The following is a 24,888-nucleotide window of genomic DNA, read 5'->3' as shown; positions in this document are numbered from 1 at the left end:
CTCTTTTCATTCTGAATGTTAATCACCCTTTCTTAAAAGGACCTTCATATATTTGATGCCTTCCTTAATAGAGAGTATAGAGTGCCACATTAACAAATTTCTTTATGACCGATGCAAAAGTGATGGATATGAATATACATATATGCATGCTTGGTTATAAAGAGACCCTTATCTGCCTTGAAACTGCTTCTGAAATACAAGGTGAAGTGAAAGTCCCCTGAATACTTAGTAAAAATGTATTATACATCATTGCTTACAAATAAAAATGCAACTTTTCATGCCTTAACTTTAAATAGTCAGAAAATTTTAGGTGTCTCTTGTATTTGTAATGCCCAGCTCATCGGTCATGTATAGACCTAGTGGTGTTTCTGTCTAAGTCACAATATTTGGCAAAGACCCATGAGATACCTCTGACAAAGGTCCACAGAAACTTACGCGTGTCACATAAAATTATAGAACGTCAGTGTTTATCAGAATAGTCTTTGTTTTTCCAAAGCACTGGTGCTACATGATAGAGTGCACATTAATTTGTTAGATAAAATGAATGGCAAAGACTTGGTGTGATGTAGTGTATTCAACTGGTATTAGCATCTCTAAAAATTAAGGAAGTTTGCAGCATAAGGGCTGGCAGATTCATTATGCTCCCAATATTCATGGGCATAAGCAGTGGCCCCAGTACTCCCCCGGATGTAGTAATAAAAATCATGTTATTAACAGGCCTGTGCCAACCCAGACCTATTTAATCTTTGAGCTATAATCACTTTATTATTCTGTTTCTGATTCTGAAGAAACAAAAATCACAGAAAAAACGAGTCCTTAAGGCGTAACACATTAATATGGAATGGGGCTGTCCAGGGAATGACCCCAGAAGCTGTCTCTCTGTTGCCCAGAAGCTATGTATCTAAGGAGACAGGTTATGCACCCCACAGCGAGATGGGCTCAGCCTGAGCTCAACTTTCTGTGGCACCTGTAACCCCAGCCCAGGTGCTGAACTTTTCTAAAGGGCTGGCAGGTAAGCCTGCCTTCTGGGGCTTGATCCTCGAGTATTCTTTTAAAAAAGATCTTATTTATTTATTTGAGAGAGAGAGTGAGAGAGTGCGCACCCAAGAGAGAGCACAGATGGGGGGAAGGGCAAAGGGAGAGGGAGAAGCAGACTCCCTGCTGAGAGGGAGACCCATGCAGGGCTCAATCCCAGGACCCCGGGATCATGACCTGAGCCGAAGGCAGATGCTTCAGCGACTGAGGCACCCAGGTGCCCTGATCCTTGAGTATTTATTTCCCCCGTGCAATGCCAGTCTCTCGCTTCTCCAATAAAGAGGAAAACCAAATAGGACACAGCCCTGCCTGGAGCACTGTCCCACAGCCCTTCTCCATGGGCTGCCCAGAGAGTACGGGACTCAAGCATCTGCTGGCTTTTGTGCTCCTGACTTCTGGCCCATACTTAGTGGACACTTGCTCCTTCACCCTGAGCCCCTTGCTCAACATATAAAAACTGAACATGTTCTGGACTACCAAAACAATCTGTTTTTTCAGCAAGATTTTTTTTTAAATCAATCTAGATAAAGATCTAGACCTATGGCATTAAGCAATACTATAATTTTTGATATTGAAAATAATAATTTTCATAAAAGTGTGTTTTAAATGTCCCATTGGAAGTTGGTCTGGACAAAGAGGAAAAATAAGATTGCAAGATGATACAAAAAAATTCAACTGATTAGCAGTTACCTGGTGTGTTCCCTCTGTTAGGAGTTTCTTCTCATTGCCCTAGTTAATACAAAGAAAGGCAGAAAATATAACAGGGTCCTCATGAATGGGCAGGAAATTGAGGTAGGCAAAACTCTGTGCAATATTTTTACAACTAATCTAAGGAGTCTGGTAGGGGGAGGTTAAATACGGTGTCTCTCTTTGTACATGAAGAACAGAAGAATAGTCACTCTCAAACACAATTCTTGTTCTGAAAATAAATTATATGACTAACACACTAAATAATTTTACAACCTGGATGTATCACTTCGAAGACTATTTCCACACCATTATTGCAAGTAAACTCAATTAGCTAACAGGGAAGCATCATAGAGATAATTCAGTTATTCTTTATGGAACTCTTTGAAGGACGGTTATGGATCCTTTTTCATTTTTGTTTCAATAGGGAGCTGGCATGTCAAGCTAGGAATAATCTATAATTGAGCAAGATATATGATACTCTATTTTAATCCTCATTATCTTTTTAGAGGATGAGCAATAATTGCAGGTAAGTTCTGCCTGACTTACTATTTTCAGTGCAATTTCTTCTTTGAAGACTAAAAGTCCTCATAGTCCAGAAGAAACCAAATGGGATTAAATCAGAAGTTTAAAACTAGGTGCTTTTGCCAATTATCAAAACAGAAGGAATTAAAATAGACTTTGTTATCGGGTAACATACAACCTTAGGCAGTATGGAGTTGAAGACATGAGGCCAATTCCCAACCTATATGAGATGGGAGATGTCAAGGGCGTAACAGGTCACCCTTCCAGGGAAGGAGATGATGGGGACCCAAAAGTGACTCTTAGCATCAAGCAAGCACCAGAGGTGGGGCAAGACTTCAGTCACAGTGACTGATGTAAATTAATGAGTAGAAATCGGAGTATTTCTGAAATTCTTATGTTCATCCGTAACTTTCCTCTAGCCACCATCTCATTTTACCTGACAACAATTCTCATCTAAATTTAATTAATCTTTTCATCCCTCAGATCTGGGCTTTTGGATGCAGTTTCCACTCAGCCCCCCGCCCCCAGCAGTATTCTAGGAGCATCGAAGCAATCCTGCTTTTCCCTATTTAAAATCTTTCAGTAGCTTCCAAGTACCTTCTTGATCAATTCCACGTATCTTAGCACAGTGTGATCTGAACACTTGTGTCCCCCCCAAATTCATATGTTGATACGTAGTCCTCAATGTGATGGCATGTGGAGGTGTGGCCTTTGGGACGTGATGAGGTCACGAAGGCGGGGTTCTCAAGAATGGAATGAGTGCCCTTATAAAAGAGACTCCAAAGAGCTTACTGGCCCCTTCAGCCACGTGAGGACACAGAAGAAAGACAGCCTCCACGAACCAGGAAGTGGGCTCTCCTCTGACACCTAACCTGCCAGCAGCTTGATTTTGGACTCCGCAGACTATAGAAATGTCAGAAATAACTGCTGTGTGAGCCCCTAGTCTCCGGTAATTTTGCTACAGGAGCCTGAACAGATCAGGACACATCGTCTAAAAGGGAATTTAAAGCCTTGGCCCTGCCTATCTGTGCAAAACTCTCTGTCTAGAAATACCTTGATGCTTGGGTACCTTCTAACGCTCTCTTCCTCACGTGGTTCAGATGACACCTTTTCTCTACGTTAATCCTGGCTCTCTCCAGAATAAGGGGAATCTTCCTCTGGGTGCTGATTTACTTATGCAGGACTTCTTTTCAATCACACACCCTCCCAATGCTTGCTTTCTCATCTTCTGTGGAACCAAATCTGACACCTACATTGCATTTGGGAAATTTCAATTCACTCTTGAGTCAAATTAGTGTGCTTCTCCAGGATTAACCTTAGCCCACTCCCTTTACACGGCTTTTTGATTCTACAACCATATACTGAAGCCTCTGAAAGTTTAAGATCTCCTAAAATGGAAATGCTGCATTAAAAAAAAAATCTACACCAGCTTTTCACATTCATAATAAATATAGTAGCAGCGTTACTCAGTATCAGATGATACTTTTCTTTCTTTTGGAAAATGTCACAAATCTGCACTATCACGTTCTTCTCATATATAAGTATTATCTTCTGTGAGTTCATTGAGCAAAACAGTGGCCCGAGGAAAGAATCAGCATGGCTGTATTCTGCATATTTTCCTTACTCTATTTCTGTGAAATGGGATGATGTGTCTTATTACTACCCCATATTTATTTTCATTTTTGTGATTGTCAGGTCTTTGAAATTGAGAAAGCTTACTTCAACTTGAGACAAAGAAGCAGTAAGATTTCCATTAGCTAAGAATATTCTGATGTATTCTCTACACTAGAAACATACTAGGAAGATTCTGCTCTCATGGGACATTACGGAATGTCTTTTTCTTTGTAAAACAATCATCAAACCAATCACAATCTCTTTTAGATTAAGTACTTGCCAGTGACTTTTTTCCTTTCCAGTAGATTAATTATGGACCGCAATAAAATATTAGAGCATATATAATAACCTTACGTGCAGCAATTAGCGATTGCTAACTTTTTAAAGAAGTGTATTGCAAAATTTATAAAAGTAAGATGCAGACACCATTGGAAATGTGCTGTAGCAGAAGATCAAAAAGAGTTGTTACATATGCATCTAGAAGAAAAACAGTTGGTCTCTGGATTTTGGTTATATCCATCACACACATTTGCTGACCATTCTCAATTATATCTTCCTCGGTGAAGAGCTTTAATGTGAAGATAGATGATATAATTGCTGGATATACCTGCAATTTTTAATTTGGTACCAAAGTGAGAAATCCACAAGACATATTGTTGGTAGGCAACTCAATTTAACCTAAGATTTTTCAGAACATTTGTATCAATAGCGAAATCTGCTTTGTGGTCTAACTCTCTGCAACTCAAAGTGTGGCCTGTGGTCTGGCCACACATGCAACCCCTGAGAAGCACTGGGCTCGCTCACAATTTCTGAGTCACTCTGGATCATGGAGCTACACTTTTATGATCCATAAACCTTATTTTGAAATATTTCCTTCTTCAAGTCATCCCGGTGCTTTTGAATTAAGGCAAAAAAAAAAAAAAATCACAGTTGACAATCCTTTGCGGAAACATTTTCATTGTCCTAAGACGGGGAAGATGAAGCTCAAAATACTGCATGGGAGTAAGCGACAGAAACCGACAGAAACTCCCATGTGTGGTTCAGTGCGTGAGAAAGGAATTAGTGACGGATTTCTGTAAAGCGAAGAACTGTAAGTTACCAACACTGTGACGGGGAGTCGGCTGATGAAACTGATCTCCATGAGGATCAATAATTCTCACCCAACGCAGCTTAGGCCCTTCCCACTCCACTGTGGCGGCAAGAGCTCCATGCCAGCAAAGAGAGGAGCAGCCAGCAACAAGGTGAACACGCAGGTGCTGCTCACCCCTGCTCAGGTCTCTGGGGCCACAGGATTCACTGGAGCCTGCCCTAACAGAGCTCAATCATGCATGCAATTCAGCCCTACCTGAATGTCTTGGGAGCCCTTGTAGTCCCAAAGGAATTACAAAAAGTAGCACACCAGTGACTGCTCTAATCCCCTGTCAGAAGAAGGAACCGTTCTTCTTATTTGACCAAGTGGTAATATGTCCACGAACAGAGAAAGTACAAGAAGAAAAGGCTGGCCTAGGTCAACATTCAGATCAACAGAGGCATTTGCCAACTGTTGAGTCCTTACTTACTCATCAGGAAATACAAGTGGTTTCAAAACTGTTTATATTTTCAGGGGAAGAATATTAAAAAAAAAAAAAAGAAAGAAAGAAAGAAAGAAAAAAAAAAGCAAGAAAGTAAACAATGACAACAACAAGAAACTTCGACTGGAAGAATTTTCCAGTTTTCCAGTCCCTCTATTATCTGTTCTTGTGCAGAGCCAGAAAAAATACTGTCACCAAATTCAGAGAATAACAGCCTTTGTTGATGTCTGAATGAATTTGTGCCAGAATAGTAAATATGCTATTGTCTTTTGTTTTTGTCTTTGGTGCAAGTGGGGTATAAAGTCTAGACAACGGCAGAAGCAGGGGAGCAAATGTACAGGAATGCCATTCTGGGGGGTTGAAGTCTCACTGGGATACAAATTATTTTCACAGCCACTAACTACAGTCAGGGCTCTGGGACAAAATAATTCCCTTTCTTGACATCAACTCTGGAAGCATCTAAGGGAAAAAGCACACATTGTCTTTCATGCTCATTGCTTGTATTAAATGATATAAATCAAAATGCTTATTCCTAAGAGATAAGAAAGACCTTGTCACAATGCCCGGCACAGAGTAGCCACTCTATCACCATTTGGTTCCTTTCCTCCTTATTTCTGTTTAACTCAATCAGGCAAAAATATTTTCCCTAAAAGAGACACAACAATGTTCAAAAATGCCATTTCGAGGGCCAGGATAAATAAACTTTGCAGAAGAGTTTCAGATGTAGGCTTTTGTTTCCAGAACTAGAGGTAGTGCCAAGGAGTGACTTATGGGACTTTAGTCCCCAATAATCTCCATCAATCCTCAGAACGCCATCAGAATAAATAAACTTTTCGAATAAAAGCAGCTATCTTGTTATGAAATCTAGCTTCAAGAGAAGTCCCCTTCCTGCCAGACTGAAACCCTGAAGTCACTCTCGCATCGACATTGGGGTGCTGCCACTGTCCAAAATCATTACCTAATCGAAGTACCATTTACTTTTCCTTATATTAGAAGAAGCAAAGTCAGTAGAAAGAATAAACCTTAGGAGCTGGGCAAGCCAGGGTTCAAACACCAGCCCCTTTATTCGTTAATGGAAGAGCTTAGGGAAAACACTAAACCTAAATCTGAAATTGCCCTCATGTAAAATCACTGAGATTACCCAGCGAACCTGGAGACACAAATCTCAGGAGGCTGATGTCAGGACGAGGCAAGACGATCTCCATATGGCATCTGGCATATCTGAGCAACGAGCGATCACCCAGCATACAGCTCCCTGCACCAGCCCCATCCTCCTTCCTTCGTTTCACTGATTCAGAATCCCTGACATTACAGGATCTCCTCTATTAAGGTAGAAAGGAGGAAAACTGGCTGAATAACAACATCATGGCTATAACAACAACTGGGATTGTATTTTGAGGAGTGTTCATACATCCCTGGAGCAAAAGGATTTTCTATTTTACGAATGATTCGGAAAATTCAGCATCCTGCATAGAGATCACGGAGTTCTAGGATTGTGTTCTCCCCTTTCAATCTCAGGGAGCTACGAGTTCTGGGCAGAGAGTAAACACCTCTGCCTCTGCTCAGCGCTCCTTTCTTTATGTTGCACCCCAGCTAAAGAGTGCTCAGGGAAGAATTATGTTGCCCTCTCCGAGTTGCTATAACAACAGTGTTGCCAAAATAGCGGGCACTCTGCAGGAGTCAGAATAGCCTCTTACAGATATTATATGACTTCTGCTCCTGGCACTCCTCTGTTGCCTGTTAAGGGGCCTGGCTGGGCAGGCAGGGACCACCAGAGTCACATGCTAGGAGATGGATGGGGTTTTGAAAATTGCTGGGCCTCTCACATACACGGACTCCCAACAGCCTATGCTTCAGATCTTCTGAAGTTTCCTCTCACTATGCGGGAACGAAATGATGCCTTGATACTATTTGGAGAACGATGCAGTGTCTGTTTCATGAAGTTGAGTTCTTTTCCTAAATAATGAGTATTTCAGGACAGTAAAAAGAATCTTGTCTGGTTCTGAAAACGTATAAACCTGTCACCAGGGACAAAAATAGGAACTAAACCTTGATATGGAGAGACAATATTCAAACAGACAACGGCCACACCATGGATGACAATAGAAGTCTGACCTCCAACCTCTACAGCAAGCAGTCTAGGGAGCCAGAATGCAGCCTTGGCAGTGATCAGCCCAGAATGGGCAGGAATTGATGATCGACTGACAGCATTCCTATTTTGCATCCCCAGGTCCAACTCAGTATAAGACAAGTATGTTCCCCAAATCAATCACATGAGATGTTCTGCTTCTAATTAGCCCATCTTCAGCTCCTTCGTGTCAACAACTTCCAATGAGAGCATACCTGAAGACTTCTCTCTTTTTTAAAGACATATTTATTTGAGAGAGAGTGTGCTCACGTGCACAAGTGGGGGGAGGGCAGAGGAAGAGAATCTTCAAGCAGACGCCCTGCTGAGCACAGAGCCCTAAGCAGGGGCTCAATCTCAGATCCCTGAGATCATGACCTGAGCCAAAAACAGAGTCGGACACTTAACTAACTGCACCAACCAGGCGCCCCATCCTTCTCTTTTTTAAGTGAGAAACTTTCCCACTGCCCTGCCTGCTTTTGAGTCTCTGCCAGAGGGAAGCTATGGAAGCTGACTCTTGCTAGAACAAACTGAATAAATAGCCTCCATTCTCATTTGCGTGGTTTTTTTTTTTTTTTTTTTTTTTTGCTTATTTCCATAAGATTGACCTGTTTGTTTTTGTTAGATTGAGTGAACTAACAGGATCATATTTTATGATTTGCAATGCTAAGGACTATGGGAATTTCAGCAATGTAATACCACCCTTGAGGCCTCTGGGCAACCTTACAGTCTGCCCAAAATGTGTCCTCAGCAAACTTCCATACTCATCAAACCCATCTCCAGCCATCCTCCTTCCACTTCATAGCTCCAACCATAACAAAGAATTGCTTACAGTCACAGAGTGAATGACCATTTCAGTTTGCCCAGAACTGCCTTGTTTTTAGCACTGAAAGTGCTCTATGCGAGGAAAGCACTCAGCCCTGGGTAAACTGGGACAGTTGGTCACTCTAGGAGACTCTCCAGCGTGCCCCAGCGTTCTAAGGCTCGGCCATTACAGATGCAATTCACTCTGCCAGGAATCTCCTTTCTCACTACTGACAGGAGATCGACCTGGTGAACCCCTCTCGACCTGCCAAGCCTCTGCCTAAATGCCCGCTCCCAGGCTCAGCCTCTTTGACAATGGCCCACCCAGGGCCCAAGCAGGTGATTTCTCCCTCCTCCACGCTATGCTCCAGCTTGTAGATATCCTTGTACATATCACGCAGCATACAGCTGATCTGGTTACACGGCGACCTTCTCGCAGGCAAGTGCTGTATCGCGTTCCTCTTTATGTCTCCTCACTGTCATCATCACGGCAAGCCACTGTTTTTCTGTTTCATGATTAAATGTACTTAGCTATTATGTGTTTACTTATTTAATATAGTTATAATTATTGATTACTAAATTACAGAATATTAACTCATTATTTATTAATGAGTTAAACAGATCCTTACAAAAAGTCCTAAAGCTCTCAATTGAGCTTAAGGTAGAGCCTATATACACGTGGAAGTGGGGTGCCTTACAGAAAATACATTCGTCAATGCATTTCGGTTACCCAGATTATTTACCTACCTCAATCTGGGTGGTGTTGTCCTGCCCAACGTCCAGCAGCAGGTCCGTGAAGCCTCTGGGCTCTGGGGAGTCTTGGCCCATGCTTGCTCGGTTGGAGTCTACCGCCTTGAGAGAGTCTAAGCTCCTTTTCCACCGGTGGCTGAATGCACGTGTGTCCACTTCCACTTCCTCCTCTGTTTGCGGGAAGACCTGAGCAACTTGATATGGCCAATCTGTTTGAACAAGAAGTAAAATAATGAGTTACCACTTGTTATGAGTCATACACATCCTAGCTAATAGAGCAGAAAACTAATTTTGCTAGTCATGAAGACAGGAAACTAACTCCTCACAGTGAAATCTGTTTAACTGTAATAGTTTTGAGTTGGTATGAACATCTCTGAGTAGAATGCAATTTTAAAACACACCATAAGTCATGACAATGGTTAATGTGCAGATCAGCAGAGTCCCTAAAACAGATGTGCAGCCCTAAAGCAATGCATTTTTATTCTCTCCCCTCCCCGCCCTCCAAGCACACACTTCATAAACTATTCTCTAGCTGTTCTGAGAAAATAAGCTACAGTCCAAACAAAGGAATGAAACCTAGTGACTCTTAGCACATTGGAAAATAAAAGTCAGACATTATTAACTTGTGAGCTTATGTTCCTTTCACGCAAGTTCTGCTGGGCAGCAAAGAGGCAACAATGTATTCGAATGGGTTAAATAATATATGGAATGATCTTCGTGTAAATGTGCTGACCTGCCTTGTAGCTCAGCAGTCAGATTTGGTTCATTGCCTACCTCATTTAATAAGTAACACCCTCAGGAGGCATCACAAAGGCTCTTATTCATTTGTGCCGTTCTCACCTTGGACTCTTGTCAGGGTGGTGAAGGATGACAGTGATAGATACTTGGAGAAATGGATGGGAAAGCAAAGAGACCAAATCACAAAGGTATTTTAAAGCCATCAGCAGGGACTGGCCTTGCCGACCCAGCTCATCCTACTACTACAGGAGGGAAAATAAGATTTAATCATTACTCCTAGTCTTTCATTTCACTAGGTCAGTAGGGGAAGGTGTATCACAAGTATGGGAAATTCAGTTTCTGCCCAAGAGGAACAGTTTTCTTCTACACAACTATTACCCAGAGATAGGAATTGACAGCCTTTATAACTGGCAGGATACCTGTTCAAAAAGGGCTAAGAAAGCAATTATTTAATTATAGCTGCGATGTTGCCCTCAATAATATTCCAAGAAACGAAAATGTATTTAATGTGACTTATAATACCACAGTATCAGCTACTTAGAACTCTAATAACTAAGTTAAGGCTACTAATTACACACAAACGCTCTAAAATATTTCCCTTTCAACGCCGAAAGGTGCTAATAATTCTTCTAGACAGAAAGGATATTCTTTAGTTTCACCATGAACTTACAAGATCCCCCACTGCTTCATGCCTTGGTGGATACAGCCCAGAGAAAAATACCACCACAGTGTTGGTAATCTAGACTTTTCCTTGGGCTCATAGAATATTAGAGCTTAAAAGAGCTGTGAAGACAGAAATGGCCAAGAGCTCCAAAAAGAGGAACCCAAGAGCCATGGAAATGTAGCACATGCACAACTCACAGAATTGTTGTAAGGCTGAAAAATCTCATGTACGTAAAGGGTTGATCCTGTTCCCCCCGTCACACACAGTAAATATCCAATAGTTATGTCTAATAAGTATTGTCATCATCACTGGAGAAAGTGTTTCTGTTTTAACTCTGTTGTCCCACTGGCCTTTGAATGGTCCTGAGTAAACGTCTGTTGAATGACTGATGGATAAATGAACTATTGACAGTCTCTTTGGAGCAAGAAAGATTGAACCAGCCAGAATTAATGGAAGAAATACTGTACAAGGATTCAAAAGACCAGGGATGGAATTTTTTGTTAGGTTTCCTGGATATGGGGTCCAGAATAATTTACAAAACTCTGTGTTTTGGTTGCCCTATATTTTAAATGGGAATGAAAATACCTTACCTGCGAAAGCAGAGAGCTTTTCCTGAGGATATGTCAGGCTCTAAGACCTATGATTCTAGGCAAAGCTACATAAAGCAATTTTATTTGCTTTATTTATACATCCTGCCTCATTACCAAAAATATATGAGGCAGCTTACAACAAAAGTAAGCAATAAAGTTTTATAATAACCAGATAAGACCTGCTAGCCCAACACTTAGGTTAACTTTAGAGGTGTGCATTTGTCCTGCAATGAGAGTGGTGGTACTCCGAATACAAATAATCATATCAGAACAACTGAAAATCTATACGGAATTCTTGTTGGAACGTCAATCTAGGAAAGAAATGTAGCCAATATAATGCAGTTAATAGACTAAATGCTCCTGGATTTAAAAATCGTTTTGTTTTGTTTTTAAAGATTTTATTTATTTATTTGACAGAGAGACACAGAGAGAGAGGGAACACCAGCAGGGGGAGAGGGAGAGGGAGAAGCAGGTTTCCCACGGAGCAGGGAGCCCCATGTGGGGCTTGATCCCGGGACCCTGGGATCACGACCCGAGCCAAAGGCAGACGCTTAACGACGGAACCACCCAGGCGCCCCTAAAAATGGTTTTTAAAAAGAATCACACAAAGGGAACAGCTCCAAACAGAGGTTTGTCATTTCTCTAAAAAAAAATCAGGAAGTCAACCTAAAACTTCAAAGAATTAATCTTTATTAAAATCTTCAAAATAGAATTTCAAAACAACTCTTGGTTTCTTTGAAATGGGTGCTATTGTTGGATATTAACTGCCTGATATTAATGTTATTATTATCTTCCCAGAGATTTAGAACACCAGACAAAATATGGTAACTTCCATGATGCCTGTGGTCCGGTAACGTCACACCAGCCCCTATGATTCCCGCACAGAGCAGGGAGAGATGGAATAAGCAACACTGGAGGGGCTGTCTGCACAGAAAGTCTACTTCTCAACTTCCTTGAGTTCCCTTTTTCATTTCCCCCCTGCCTTCTTACCCTAGAGAACACATGAAAAGGAGCTTCAAGACTTAGGGGTGATAAATCCCATATTCTCCACTATTAAATTAATTAAACAAAGTGACCGTTAGATTGAGGTGGTTCTTGATACCTTAGACGCATTCACAAACAAACCAACACCTAGACCTGTAAACGCCTCCAGGTTAAGAAATCAAAACCGAGGGGCGCCTGGATAGCGCAGTCGTTAAGCGCCTGCCTTGGCTCAGAGCGTGATCCCGGCATTCGGGAATCGAGCCCCACATCAGGCTCCTCTGCTGGGAGGCTGCTGCTTCCTCTCCCACTCCCCTGCTGTGTTCCCTCTCTCGCTGGCTGTCTCTCTGTCACATAAATAAATAAAATCTTTAAAAAAAAAAAATCAAAACAGAAGGATAACCAGTCTCACACAGCCGACTAGAGTTCTCCGAAGCAGGTAACAGCTTAAGCCAATTGAACATTTCTTGCTTTGCTCCTGCCTTTTTCCCCATACAAGTGTCTCCCCTAGCTGCTGTCATTGGAGCCCTCCTGATCACGTCTAGCTCAGCACTGCCAGAATGAAGTTGATCTTTGCTCGGGTACATTCTTGAAATTTTTTAATATGCCTCAGTTTATGTTTGAATACCACTCATGTTGAAATTTGGGATGTCTGATTAATGTGTCAAATTCTTGTTTTCGTCATGAACATTCGAACTAATGCTTTAGCAGGATGACTGGGGAAGGTCAGTTTCACGGGCAGGGAGACCTCCTGTAGAAGGCATGCATACATGCTTATTACTGTGGCGACTACAAGGGTAAGTCCCTAGACAGCTATGGGGTTTGGGTGGAGATTCCCCCACTCCCCGAATTTTTAGCAGTGTTTTATAATTTTTTTCTCTCTCTCGCTTCATGGTCACATTCACAGCAAATTACAGCCTTTGATTGGTTTGCTTGCATTATATGGACATGCTTGCTCCTCCTAGATTTGCTACCTTCAACTTTATCAACTTGTCTCTTGATTACTTGCTGGCTCTCATATTTACAAAGAGTAAACAGGATCTCAGGAAGGAACTGAGGGGTTTTTTTAATAAGAAAATTTGTGAGCTTTAGGGCTTGGCTTCTGTGAATATTCTTTTGGTTGCTATTTTAGAGCTAATTATTTTTCTCTGGTTATGTTATGAATAGTAAGAGGAAACATTCTTATATGCTCATAATTCAGTACTCCATGGTTCATCAAGACTGGAGTATGAAATTGGCTTAGATTTTGATCCCATTTCAGGATGATTTTTAGACAAGATAAAACAAGTCAAGAATGAATGTTTTACAGAAATAAAGACCGAGAAAAACTGGCAAAACCACAGCATGGCTATCTACATTGTAAATTATTCCTATGCACATCATGGGCCTTCAAACATAAAAATATTTNATGGGCCTTCAAACTCATAAAAATATTTTAAATTATTCTTTAAATCACCACCAAAACGAATTACTCAGAAGCCAGCTAAAGGGATATAAGTAATATAATATTTCCCTTCCCAGCTGTACTGAAAACAAAAGAAACAGGAGGGATCTTTGAGTAGTCTGGCTGAACAGATTGTTTGCTTTCTGTCCACTGTATGTTAATTAAACCACTGATGGAAAACTTTCAAAGATAATTTTCTCCAACATATTTTGCTGTAGTTGTTAATCACATAGCTCATGGAAATATTAAATATATCTAAGACTGCCCTTTGGTTATGGTAGAAAGCTTAAAGACATATTTCTGTATATATGTAATATATGAATTGTTCTTAACACCTTCTTGAGATATTTTATTCAGTTAAAACAGCAGATAAACTACTACTGAAGAAGGTACTTCAATACATTCCAAATAGAACATTATTATGAAACTCAATAATGTTAATCTGAGAGTTAATACAAGAAACTCGTGTATCCTCATACTATTTTGCAAACCTTGCAAGTCTGTTTTGTGCCATCATATAGTGTAAAATAATTTAAAATAACAAAAAAACTGTGCTGGGCTGGGTAGGTTTATATTTGTGTCTTATCTGAATGACTTTATTTATTTATTTATTTATTTANCTTGCAAGTCTGTTTTGTGCCATCATATAGTGTAAAATAATTTAAAATAACAAAAAAACTGTGCTGGGCTGGATAGGTTTATATTTGTGTCTTATCTGAATGACTTTATTTATTTATTTATTTATTTATTTATTTATTTTTAAAGATTTTATTTATTANGATTTTATTTATTAATTCGACAGAGATAGAGACAGCCAGTGAGAGAGGGAACACAAGCAGGGGGAGTGGGAGAGGAAGAAGCAGGCTCATAGCGGAGGAGCCTGATGTGGGGGCTCGATCCCATAATGCTGGGATCACGCCCTGAGCCAAAGGCAGACGCTTAACCGCTGTGCCACCCAGGCGCCCCTGAACGACTTTATTTAAATAGCTTACATTTAACCAACAGTTACATGTTTAACCATGGTTATATGTTGAGACCATCTTTAACAGTATTTCTTGCATCTTGCATACAAATCATACGCACGATACTTGCCAAACCACCAAGAAATCTACATAAATTGACGTGCATCTTAGGTAATAGGGATCCATCTGTATACCTTTTGATAAGCATTTTGCTCTACACTTTACAAGTGAGCCAAACCACCCCTGTGAATCCCCTGCAGAAACATGAAGACTGTTTACTGCAAACAGATTTTGCTGGCTAGATTCATCTGAGAATAGATGAGAATAGATGAAATGATCTGGTGGAGGTGGGTTCCTAAATATGGCTTTGCATCTCAATGTATTGTGGAAGTGAAGATGAAATTCTATACTATTGGGTATATCCTTGGTTATGTCCAATAATGAAATGACTACATGGTCGGTTTGAGGTTTTGACTGACAGCATCACAGAATAAGACAGCTACAGAAAAGAAGCATACAGAGTGTTCTGTTGAGAGATAGTAAAGGGTTTCACTAGGCCCTAGACATCACAGTCTTTTTAAACTTCCCACATGATTATTTAATATCCACTGGTTGATAACCACTGCTCCATGCTCTATTTCCAACACACATGCCTTAGGGCATGTCCTCATAATCTCCTGCTTCCTGTCTGATCTTATTGTCTTCAAACTCTTCCTTCTCTAATCTTTTCTCCATCTGCTACCAGAGATACCTTTCAAAGTCATTTACTTCACTCTTCTCATGAAAACCTCTAATGGCTCCTTAACCACCCATCTCCTTTACCACCTGTAAACACCCCATGCTCTTGTTCCAACCCCTCTCCCCTTTCTTTGCACCCCCACCCCCATCCCCATCATGCCCTAAGCTCTCATCACGTACAATTTCTCCATTTCCTCTTTACTTGCAATGAATATTGTCACCTTTGAATGGAGGAAAACTTTTTCACCCCAGACTTTGGGAAATCTCACAATTCCTTAAAGATCCAGCTCAAATGTTCTCTTGTTAAATGAAGTTTCCCTTTACTCCCCTGGGAGAGCTAGTTGAAGTTTTTATTATAAACCAATACTTCTCTTTACCTGACTCTTTAAACACCCTTCTGCCTATCCCCATTTGAATGTACGATTAGAGTTACAGAGTTAACTCATCTGGCCTGAGACAGATATCCTTAGAAAATGCTGTCTCCTGGGGCGCCTGGGTGGCTCAGTTGGTTGAGCGAGCTTCTGCCTTGGCTCAGGTCCTGATCTCAGGGTCCTGGGATTGAGCCCCACATTGGGCCCCCTGCTCAGCAGGGAGCCTGCTTTCTCAACCTCTCCCTCTGCCCCTCCCCCTGCTCATGCTCTCTCTGTCTCTCTCTCAAAAAAATAAATAAAACCTTAAAAAAAAAAAAAGAAAATGCTGTTTTCAAGGTTAGCCTTTGGCTAAGCGTCTGGAAATTTAGAATTAGGGAGGGTTCCCACTATTCTCTAACAGATAAGAGTGGCTCACTATGGCTAAACTGGGCAAACAATATGGTTTATGCTGAACACCTGCCTTCCTTCTGGGAGTCTGGATTCTTGGTACATGCTAGACAGAAGGTGCTTATGTGAACAGCTCCCAGTAAAAACACTGGGCACTGAGTTTCGAACAAACTTCCCTGGTTGATAATATTCTACATGCATCATCATGGCTTGTTGCTGGAAAAATTAAATGTGTCCTATGTGCTCCTGCTGGAGAGGACTCTTGGAAATTTGCCCTAGTTTCCCCCAGACATTGCCCCAAATGTCTTTCCCTTGGCGGGTTTTGGTTTCTGTCTTTTTGCTGTAATAAATCATAGCCATGAGCACAAGTATATGCTGAGTCGTCTGAGTCCTCCTAGCATACCACCAAACCTAGGGCTGGCCCAGGAAGACTCCTGACACACAGATATTTCAGATCAGAGACTCTATCTTATTTACATTTTTTGTCCCAGCACTATAAGCATGGGCATTGACAGACAGTATCTAAAATCTTCTGAGTAACAAATGAATAAGTGAATGAATGATAGACCAAGTTACACCTCAACTGAGACACAGTCTTAAAGTTCATGTGTGTAATCTCTTATCTAACTTGTTAAGATTTTAACCACCTTCCTGAGTAGCCACATAAAAGGGTGGAAGAAGGAGAAAACTACGGCAAAACAAATCTACCACAGCTTTTATTTATCTGATAAGAGTTTGACTCAAAAATAGCTCACTGGCCAGTTAGGTGATGTTCAGTAACATATGGTTGCAGTTTATCTCTCGGTTCTTTTTGGTTAATGAACTCCGTAAGAAATACAACACACGTCTTTGAAGAATGTAGGCATGACCCAGTGAGTGAAAAGTTATGAAGTAGATGAAACAAGGACAATTTTAAGTTAAAATAGGTGGAGAATTACTCTACAAGTTTGAAGCATTAATAGTTTTCTAATTTTACTATTAAATAAAATAATCAAACTTTTTAATTTTATACAGAAAGATGGAATCCTATGGAAACATTCTTAGCTTTATGAACAATCATGAATGAGATTTAAGACAAGTTTAAGGTAGTGCTACATATTTACTAAAGTATTAAAAATAAGTACAAAGAATAAAACTTTGTTAACAGTTATAAAAGAGGTGTCTATGCATGGCTTCTAATTACGAATTCATAATAATCACTGTAATATTGATAACACACACTAAACTTAAGTTGGGGTTAAATACAATGCATTGTTCTAAACATCTGCATACATTAATGTATTTGGCAGGTACTATTATTAAACTGTCTTACATAAGAGAAAATCGATGCATATGAGGTTTTAACTGATAGACTAAGAAAGTAACCAGAGCGAATCCAGAGGTTTGGTCTTGATTATCTTTTAATCTTTTTTTTTTTTTAAAGATTTTATTTATTTAGTTGACAGAGACAGCCAGCAAGAGAGGGTACACAAGCAGGGGGAGTGGGAGAGGAAGAAGCAGGCTCATAGCGGAGGAGCCTGACGTGGGGCTCGATCCCATAGCCGGGATCACGCCCTGAGCCGAAGGCAGACGCTTAACCGCTGTGCCACCCAGGCGCCCCTGGTCTTGATTATCTAATCTGCCTCTGATTAATTTTTTGGGGCGTCAATTTAGCAATCGGTCACAAACCTTGATGAGATGACACAAAGAAACCATCTAAAAGGAAAAAATAAATTAGACAAAATGTGCTATTGAAAACAGCAAGAATCTGGAAAAAAATCTAGCATGTGAAAACAAAAAAGGAATACGATATCCCAAGCTGACTACCGATGGGAGGAAATGAAACAATGCTAATGTAAAAACAGGGCGGAAAGTAACAGCACATTAATATTGATTATATTTCTTATTATATCTTGAAAGAATGGGAAGTACTTGAAAATAAATCATGGATTTTGTTGTTGTTGTTGAGGGTTTTCTATTAACTGCCTAGTAGAAATTTAAAAGAAAAACTGAATTCCTTCAAGTAGATTTCACGCGGGTTTTACAGGGATAACCTACTGTTTCATAATAAAAAAAAGATGATTATCAAAGAACTCAGGCCATCTGCTGATTTTTCAGATAAATCTGTCAGATTTAGAGAATAAACTCATTTCCATATGTACCATAATCTACAAATAATCTCTAAAGAGAAGAAATAGCATTTAATTAAATCTGAGAATCTATCGTTTAATAAGATGTTTGAGATTTTCTGTAGAAAACATTGCATGAAGCCAGAATCCACATGGAAATTTTAGGTATGTGACCTCCCGCTACCTGTAAAATGAAAGGGGGCAGTTTTATAGCCTCTATGGTCCCTCCCAGCTATAAAAGTCTATCATCTACATATTTTGGGCTATTTGGGATCCTATTTTCTACCTTTATTTTCAGGTTTATTATTTAATTCGTGAAAATTCATATATTATGAGACTTTGGAGTCTACATAGCACAGTAAAAAAATAAAACTATTTGGTAAAAATACCTTAGCACTTCTATTTATCATTAGCTATCCTAAACTACCCTTGCTGCTTGTGCCTGTATTCAGAATGCCTGTTTTTTTTTTTTTTATTCAAGTTTTTATTTAAATTCTAGTTAGTTAACATATAGTGTAATATCGGCTTCGGAGTAGAATTTAGTGATTCATTACTTACATATAACACCCAGACTGACTGATTTTAAAATAAGGGCTCTGCCCTAAAAGCTAAGCCCCAATGCATGAAAAGTATAACTCTGCCTGCCAAGGGAGATGGAAAATTCTGTAAACAAGGACTAGTTATGGCCAATAGCTTCTCTGAAAAAAAAGTTGAGTCTTTTGAACCAGACCAGGCCAGATGGAATCAATTGGTATAATGGTGCCCAGTGTCAAACATTATGTCCAAATGCCTAGGGCCCAAATCACTGAGGGTCTTCTATTAAATTATAGCTGCCAGATGTCTGATATCCTCAGTCTCACTGCATATTGTTATCAGACCATATTCAGTTTGTGGGGTCAGAATCCATAATGGTCCAAAGTTGAGCCCAGGCTGACTTAGCCAATGACCACAGATGACAGCCAATGTATGCATTTCTATCAGACTGTTTTATAAATTTTATCTGATTTAAATCAAATCATACCATTATCAGAATGGCCCCAAATTTCTGTAGGTTAAATGCCCTCTAGAGATTTGTGTGGACTTGGACCAAGTGGTCAATAACACCTGCAATTTTCTCATCAAAAAATTATCTTTATTGTTTATGTCTTTTTTTTAACTTACAGCTCTAGGGTTATAAATATAAGGTTACTCTGGGCCTGCATTTTTATTAAAAGACGACTTAAGTTAGTGTAAGGCATTCCATATTCTTAGACACAAACCCAGCAGTATTTTTCTTAAATTTAACTGATTATAAAGTTCAAGCTGAACAAATCAACAGATTAATTGCACCTCCATTCCTTACTTGCCCCCAAATAATGAGCAATGCTTTCCATACACTCCAACGACTAAGGAATAAACACCCAGATCTCGGCCCAGCCCTAAGGTGTGGTCTGTTCCCATTAGCTAGCCAGATACTAGTTGTTAAATGTTGAATACCATTCCTAGATACACAAAATCTATATTTTTGAGTTCCCTGCTTTGTGCTAGGGTAGAAAATACAGGGTAAACAAAATAGTCTTAAGATACCCAACTTTGAGACTCAGTCATTACACCAAAACACACAAAAACAATAGAAAGCCATTTGAAAATGTCAGGCAAAAAAATATAAAGTCCTATTTCAGTTTTATATAAATTTAAAAGGCCAGCAGAAAAAAAACATCAATAGCACATATCAAGATTAATGTTATGCGCATTTCTATTCAATATTTTGATCTACAAAATGGCAGTCATGTGTGGTTTTTTGAATATATACAAATTTATCAACCCTAGTCAATTTTTTTAAGGATCAGTCCACAATTTTAAAAAAAAGGACAAATGTCATAAAGAGATAACCTACAGAAAAGNAAAATGTCAGGCAAAAAAATATAAAGTCCTATTTCAGTTTTATATAAATTTAAAAGGCCAGCAGAAAAAAAAATCAATAGCACATATCAAGATTAATGTTATGCGCACTTCTATTCAATTTTTTGATCTACAAAATGGCGGTCATGTGTGGTTTTTTGAATATATACAAATTTATCAACCCTAGTAAATTTTTTTAAGGATCAGTCCGCAATTTTAAAAAAAAGGACAAATGTCATAAAGAGATAACCTACAGAAAAGAAAATATAGACACTAATAAATATGTTAAAATATTTCACATTATAAAATGTCAGAAAGTCAACACAATTGTTTCATATATTAAGTTCACAAAGATTTATTGTAAAACTGTACTTATCAGTATTTGATAGAGAATTTTTTTGTAGCAAGTATTGCACCCTCTAATATTGGTAGGTAGATTCAAATTTTAATAAAAATTTCATATTTACAAATTTACAATCTGTAGCAAAAGTCTTCTAGGATTTGATATTATGGAAATATTCTGACATGCACAAAAAGACTGATGAATAAGTATAAAAAACTATATATAATATGATTTGAACTAGGTAAAAGAAAAAATGTATATATATACAAATACACCAAAGCAAAAAAGAGAAAGAAATACATTATAGTATTATCAGTGCTTTTTTGTGTGTTATACAGGATGGAAGCAGCTACGTTTTTTTTATTTGTTCTCATGGCATATCATTACTTTATATATCTTTTACAATGTTTTACTTCTTTTTTTAAGATTTATTTATTTATTTTTAGAGAGAGAGAGAGAGAAAGCACACTCGAATCAGGGGAGGGGTAGAGAGGAGGGAGAGGGAGAGCAGACTCCTGATGCGTACAGAGCCCAACACAGGGCTCAGTCTCACAACCCTGAGATCATGATCTGAGCTGAAATCAAGAGTTGGAAGCTTAACTCACTGAGCCACCCAGGCACCCCAAACAAAGCTATTTTATTTTATTTATTTTATTTTATTTTATTTTATTTTAATTTATTTATTTTTAAGTAGGCTCCACACCCAGAGTGGAGCCCAACATGGGCTCATGGCCCTGAGATCGATACTTCAGCTGATATCAAGAGTCAGACTCTTGACTCACTGAGCCATCCAGGCGCCCCTACAATATTTTACTTCTATAGTGATGGGGAAAAAAAAAAACAAAACACGTCAGTCTCTACTTTCTGAAGGTCAAATCCAAATATTCTGACTTGGTGAAGTCTTTCATTACCATCGACATATAATTTTCCTAGGGAGAGTTATTATTATTTTTTAATAATAATTTTTTATTATGTTATGTTAGTCAACATACAGTACATCCTTAATTTTTGATGTAGTGAGAGAGAGTTTTTTTAAAGTGATCTTATAGAACTTTATTCAAACCTATTGCTGTGTTTTTCTCGTAATTATTGATGTAATGCCATTTCTATACAAACAGCCATGAACTTGTCCAGGAGAGTTTGTGCTCCTTTCTGTTACTGTAATAAATGGTCACTAAAACTGCTCACGGTGTCCAGTCTGTTTGTCCCCCTAGGATATGTCATGACATGGTTGGGGTGCTGACCTGGTGTTTTCCATCATGACAGCTCTTAAAATAATCTCACTTCTCTGCTTGAATTCTTAGCCTTGAATACTTAAGTATGTGGGGTCATTTCTTGAAAAAATTAGAAGCATCCCTGCCAATTTCTCTGCAATTTCCTACACTTTTCTAACCTCTTTTTCTTTCTTTCTTTCTTTTTTTTTTTTTTTTAAGATTTATTTATTTATTTGACAGAGAGAGAGCACAAGTACGGAGAAAGGTAGGGAGAGGGAGAAGCAGGCTCTCCGCTGAGCAGGGAGCCTGAGGCGGGGCTTGATCCCAGGACCCTGGGATCATGACCTGAGCTGAAGGCAGATGCTTAACCAACTAAGCCACCCAGGTGCTCCCTAACTTCTTTTTCTATATATGAACTTCATCAAATAAAAGATGAGTGTTACAACACTATAACTTCAAAATCTTTTAAAATGTTCAGCTAGATTAATATTGTAAAAGAATTTTCCCATTTATTCTATTTCTCACATTTGATTCATATATTTAATGAAATACGCCTTCGTACTACCTTAGAACCACAAAGCAATGGGCAAAACTACTTAGCTTTGATATCTCCAAATAACTTTACAGAAAAGTTCTTTCAAAAAAAGTCACAGGAAAAAGATTTATGCTTCTGAATATCAAAGGCATCGTGAAGCAAGGGTTCATAAATATTGGTTACAGGAGAAACAATATAATTCTTTAAACAAAACTGACACTTTGTTATTTATGTTTAAATATGGAATACTTGGGGCACCTGGGTGGCACAGCGGTTAAGCATCTGCCTTCGGCTCAGGGTGTGATCCCGGCATTGTGGGATCGAGCCCCACATCAGGCTCCTCCACTGGGAGCCTGCTTCTTCCTCTCCCACTCCCCCTGCTTGTGTTCCCTCTCTTGCTGGCTGTCTCTCTCTCTGTCAAATAAATAAATAAAATCTTTAAATAAATAAATAAATAAATAAATATGGAATACTTTATGTGCAAAGATGTTACTTCCTTCATTAAGTAGTTTTTGAGTATCTACTAGCTGATGACTTGCATAATTCATCCACTTACCCAGGTCCCCTTATGATTAACTCAAACTAGTATTAGGGGTGAAGTACCTTGAGATAGAAAGAATATATTCCAAACAGCCTCTATCACAAGAATGGGACCTTGAAGTCAAAAATCAAGAAAGTTATGGGAAATAGAAAGTTTTAACATTAGTATAAATTTAGTTAAGAAGTTTTGGTCTTTCACAAACTCTATCATACTTTTAATACTATATTTCACTCCACGGAATTTGACAAGATTTTTTCACTTTTGTTTGAAAAAGAGACATACTTAAATTTGAATTTCAACTGCCATTCATTCAAAAGGCAGTTTTAAAATAAAGTTCTCAAGAATTTCTAAAATGTTATGAATGTCTGGATTTAATCATTACTATCTTAAATAACATTCCCTAATTAAATTGTGTGATTGCATATATTTACGCTGATTACACAATTTAACTAACATTGTAAATAAACCACAATCAACAAAATTACATTAAAAATAAAAGTAAGACAGTAAAAACTGTACTAAAATTAGACTTAAATTTCTATGCTATATTCCTAAAATATACAAACCACAGTTAAGGATTAAGCTACCAAAGTGAGACAGAATCCACAGTAACTTTTCAATCCCTTAGAGATTTGCCGCACTCTGAGACTTTCAGAAGCCAGTTGCTTCATTCTCCTTCTTTCTTTGAATTTACCTCTTAGTAAATGCTTTTTTTACCCATACAAACAAATTGCAGATAAACTGAAAAGGTCTCTGCTTTATTTTTATTTATTTATTTAAATATTTTATTTATTTATTTGACAGAGAGAGAGAGACAGCCAGCAAGAAAGGGAACACAAGCAGGGGGAGTGGGAGAGGAAGAAGCAGGCTCCCAGAGGAGGAGCCTGATGCGGGGCTTGATCCCAGAACGCCGGGATCACGCCCTGAGCCGAAGGCAGACGCTTAACGACTGAGCCATTAGGCGCCCCAAAGGTCTCTGTTTTAAGTACTTGCTACAATACACATTTATGTAAAACCTCCCTTCTACGAGTGTGCCGACTTTAGTGCACAACCAAGAAAAAAATCTGAATTTCATAAAATAATTAAAAACCTAAAACTTTCAGGGCAATTGGGTGGCTCAGTCGGTCAAGCTTCTGCCTTCGGCTCAGGTTATGATCCCAGGGTCCTGGGATCAAGTCCTACATTGGGCTCCCTGTCTCCTTCTGCCCCTCCCCCCTTGCTTATGCTCTTTCTCTCTCTCTGTCTCTTGCTCTCTCACTTTCTCTTTCAAATAAATAAATAAAATCTTTAAAAAACCCTAAAACTTTCATTATTGGGCAACAACTGCTTGCCACAGTACTGCCAAAAATTATATTGTGTATCTTCACTAGTGCTCAGAACAATACTAAGAAAAGAATTCTTTCCTTTACTTACAAATAAGGAGTATCTGAGAACATAGATTTAGGAAAACTTGTTCCAGTTAAAAAAAATCCATAAATGATAGACTTTACGCAATTTCCTTACAGTGAGTATCTCCTCATTTTATTAAAAAAAAAGGGGGGGGGTGCCTGGGTGGCACAGCGGTTAAGCGTCTGCCTTCCGCTCAGGGCGTGATCCGGTGTTATGGGATCGAGCCCCGCATCAGGCTCCTCTGCTATGAGCCTGCTTCTTCCTCTCCCACTCCCCCTGCTTGTGTTCCCTCTCTCACTGGCTGTCTCTATCAAATAAATAAATAAAATCTTTTNTGAGCCTGCTTCTTCCTCTCCCACTCCCCCTGCTTGTGTTCCCTCTCTCACTGGCTGTATCTATCTCTGTCAGATAAATAAATAAAATCTTTAAAAAAAATCACTATTCATATAAAAAGGTGAATAACCTGAAGGGCTTTGAAATATTATTAAATTAAAATATTACCTTTCATCTAATATGAAAAATTAAACCATTAAAGAGAAAACAGGAGAAAATTTTAAATACCTATTATTCTGTTCTAGATGTAGGAGGCAGGGTTATCACCTTAGTGAATATCCTTCCTGGATATTTCTCTGCATGTCTCCTTATGTCTTTGTACAAAAAAGTCCGTGTGTGCCTAAATGTGTATTGCTTATTTATATACTATACACAAATACTTTTCCATGTTATGGACTATATACTATATTTTATTAACAATTAATGCATAGCATAAACTAATCTTCAGTTGTTGAACTTTCAAGTTGGTAGTAAAGCCTACATTTCTGTGAGCAACCTCACTCTTCTTTTTCAGGAATAATTTCTGAGAGAGGGATTTGTACTCTGTTGCACTCAGAC

General features: G+C 39.0%; 1 protein-coding gene across 2 annotated transcripts in view; it reads right to left on the bottom strand.

Moving 5' to 3' along the window:
- PLXDC2 (plexin domain containing 2) overlaps nucleotides 1-24,888 on the bottom strand; it is a 450,758-nt gene that overhangs the window by 276,517 nt on the left and 149,353 nt on the right. For both annotated transcript variants that reach the window (XM_034644245.1, XM_034644246.1), the window contains one exon: nucleotides 9,109-9,320. In XM_034644245.1, the coding sequence (XP_034500136.1) occupies nucleotides 9,109-9,320 (212 nt within the window). The remainder of the gene's footprint in view (nucleotides 1-9,108; nucleotides 9,321-24,888) is intronic.

This window comes from Ailuropoda melanoleuca, chromosome 15 (assembly GCF_002007445.2).
Source record: "Ailuropoda melanoleuca isolate Jingjing chromosome 15, ASM200744v2, whole genome shotgun sequence".
Classification (NCBI taxonomy): Eukaryota; Metazoa; Chordata; class Mammalia; order Carnivora; family Ursidae; genus Ailuropoda; species Ailuropoda melanoleuca.
The sequence above is the reverse complement of the archived record's forward strand: the minus strand, read 5'-3'. Positions and strand labels throughout refer to the sequence as shown.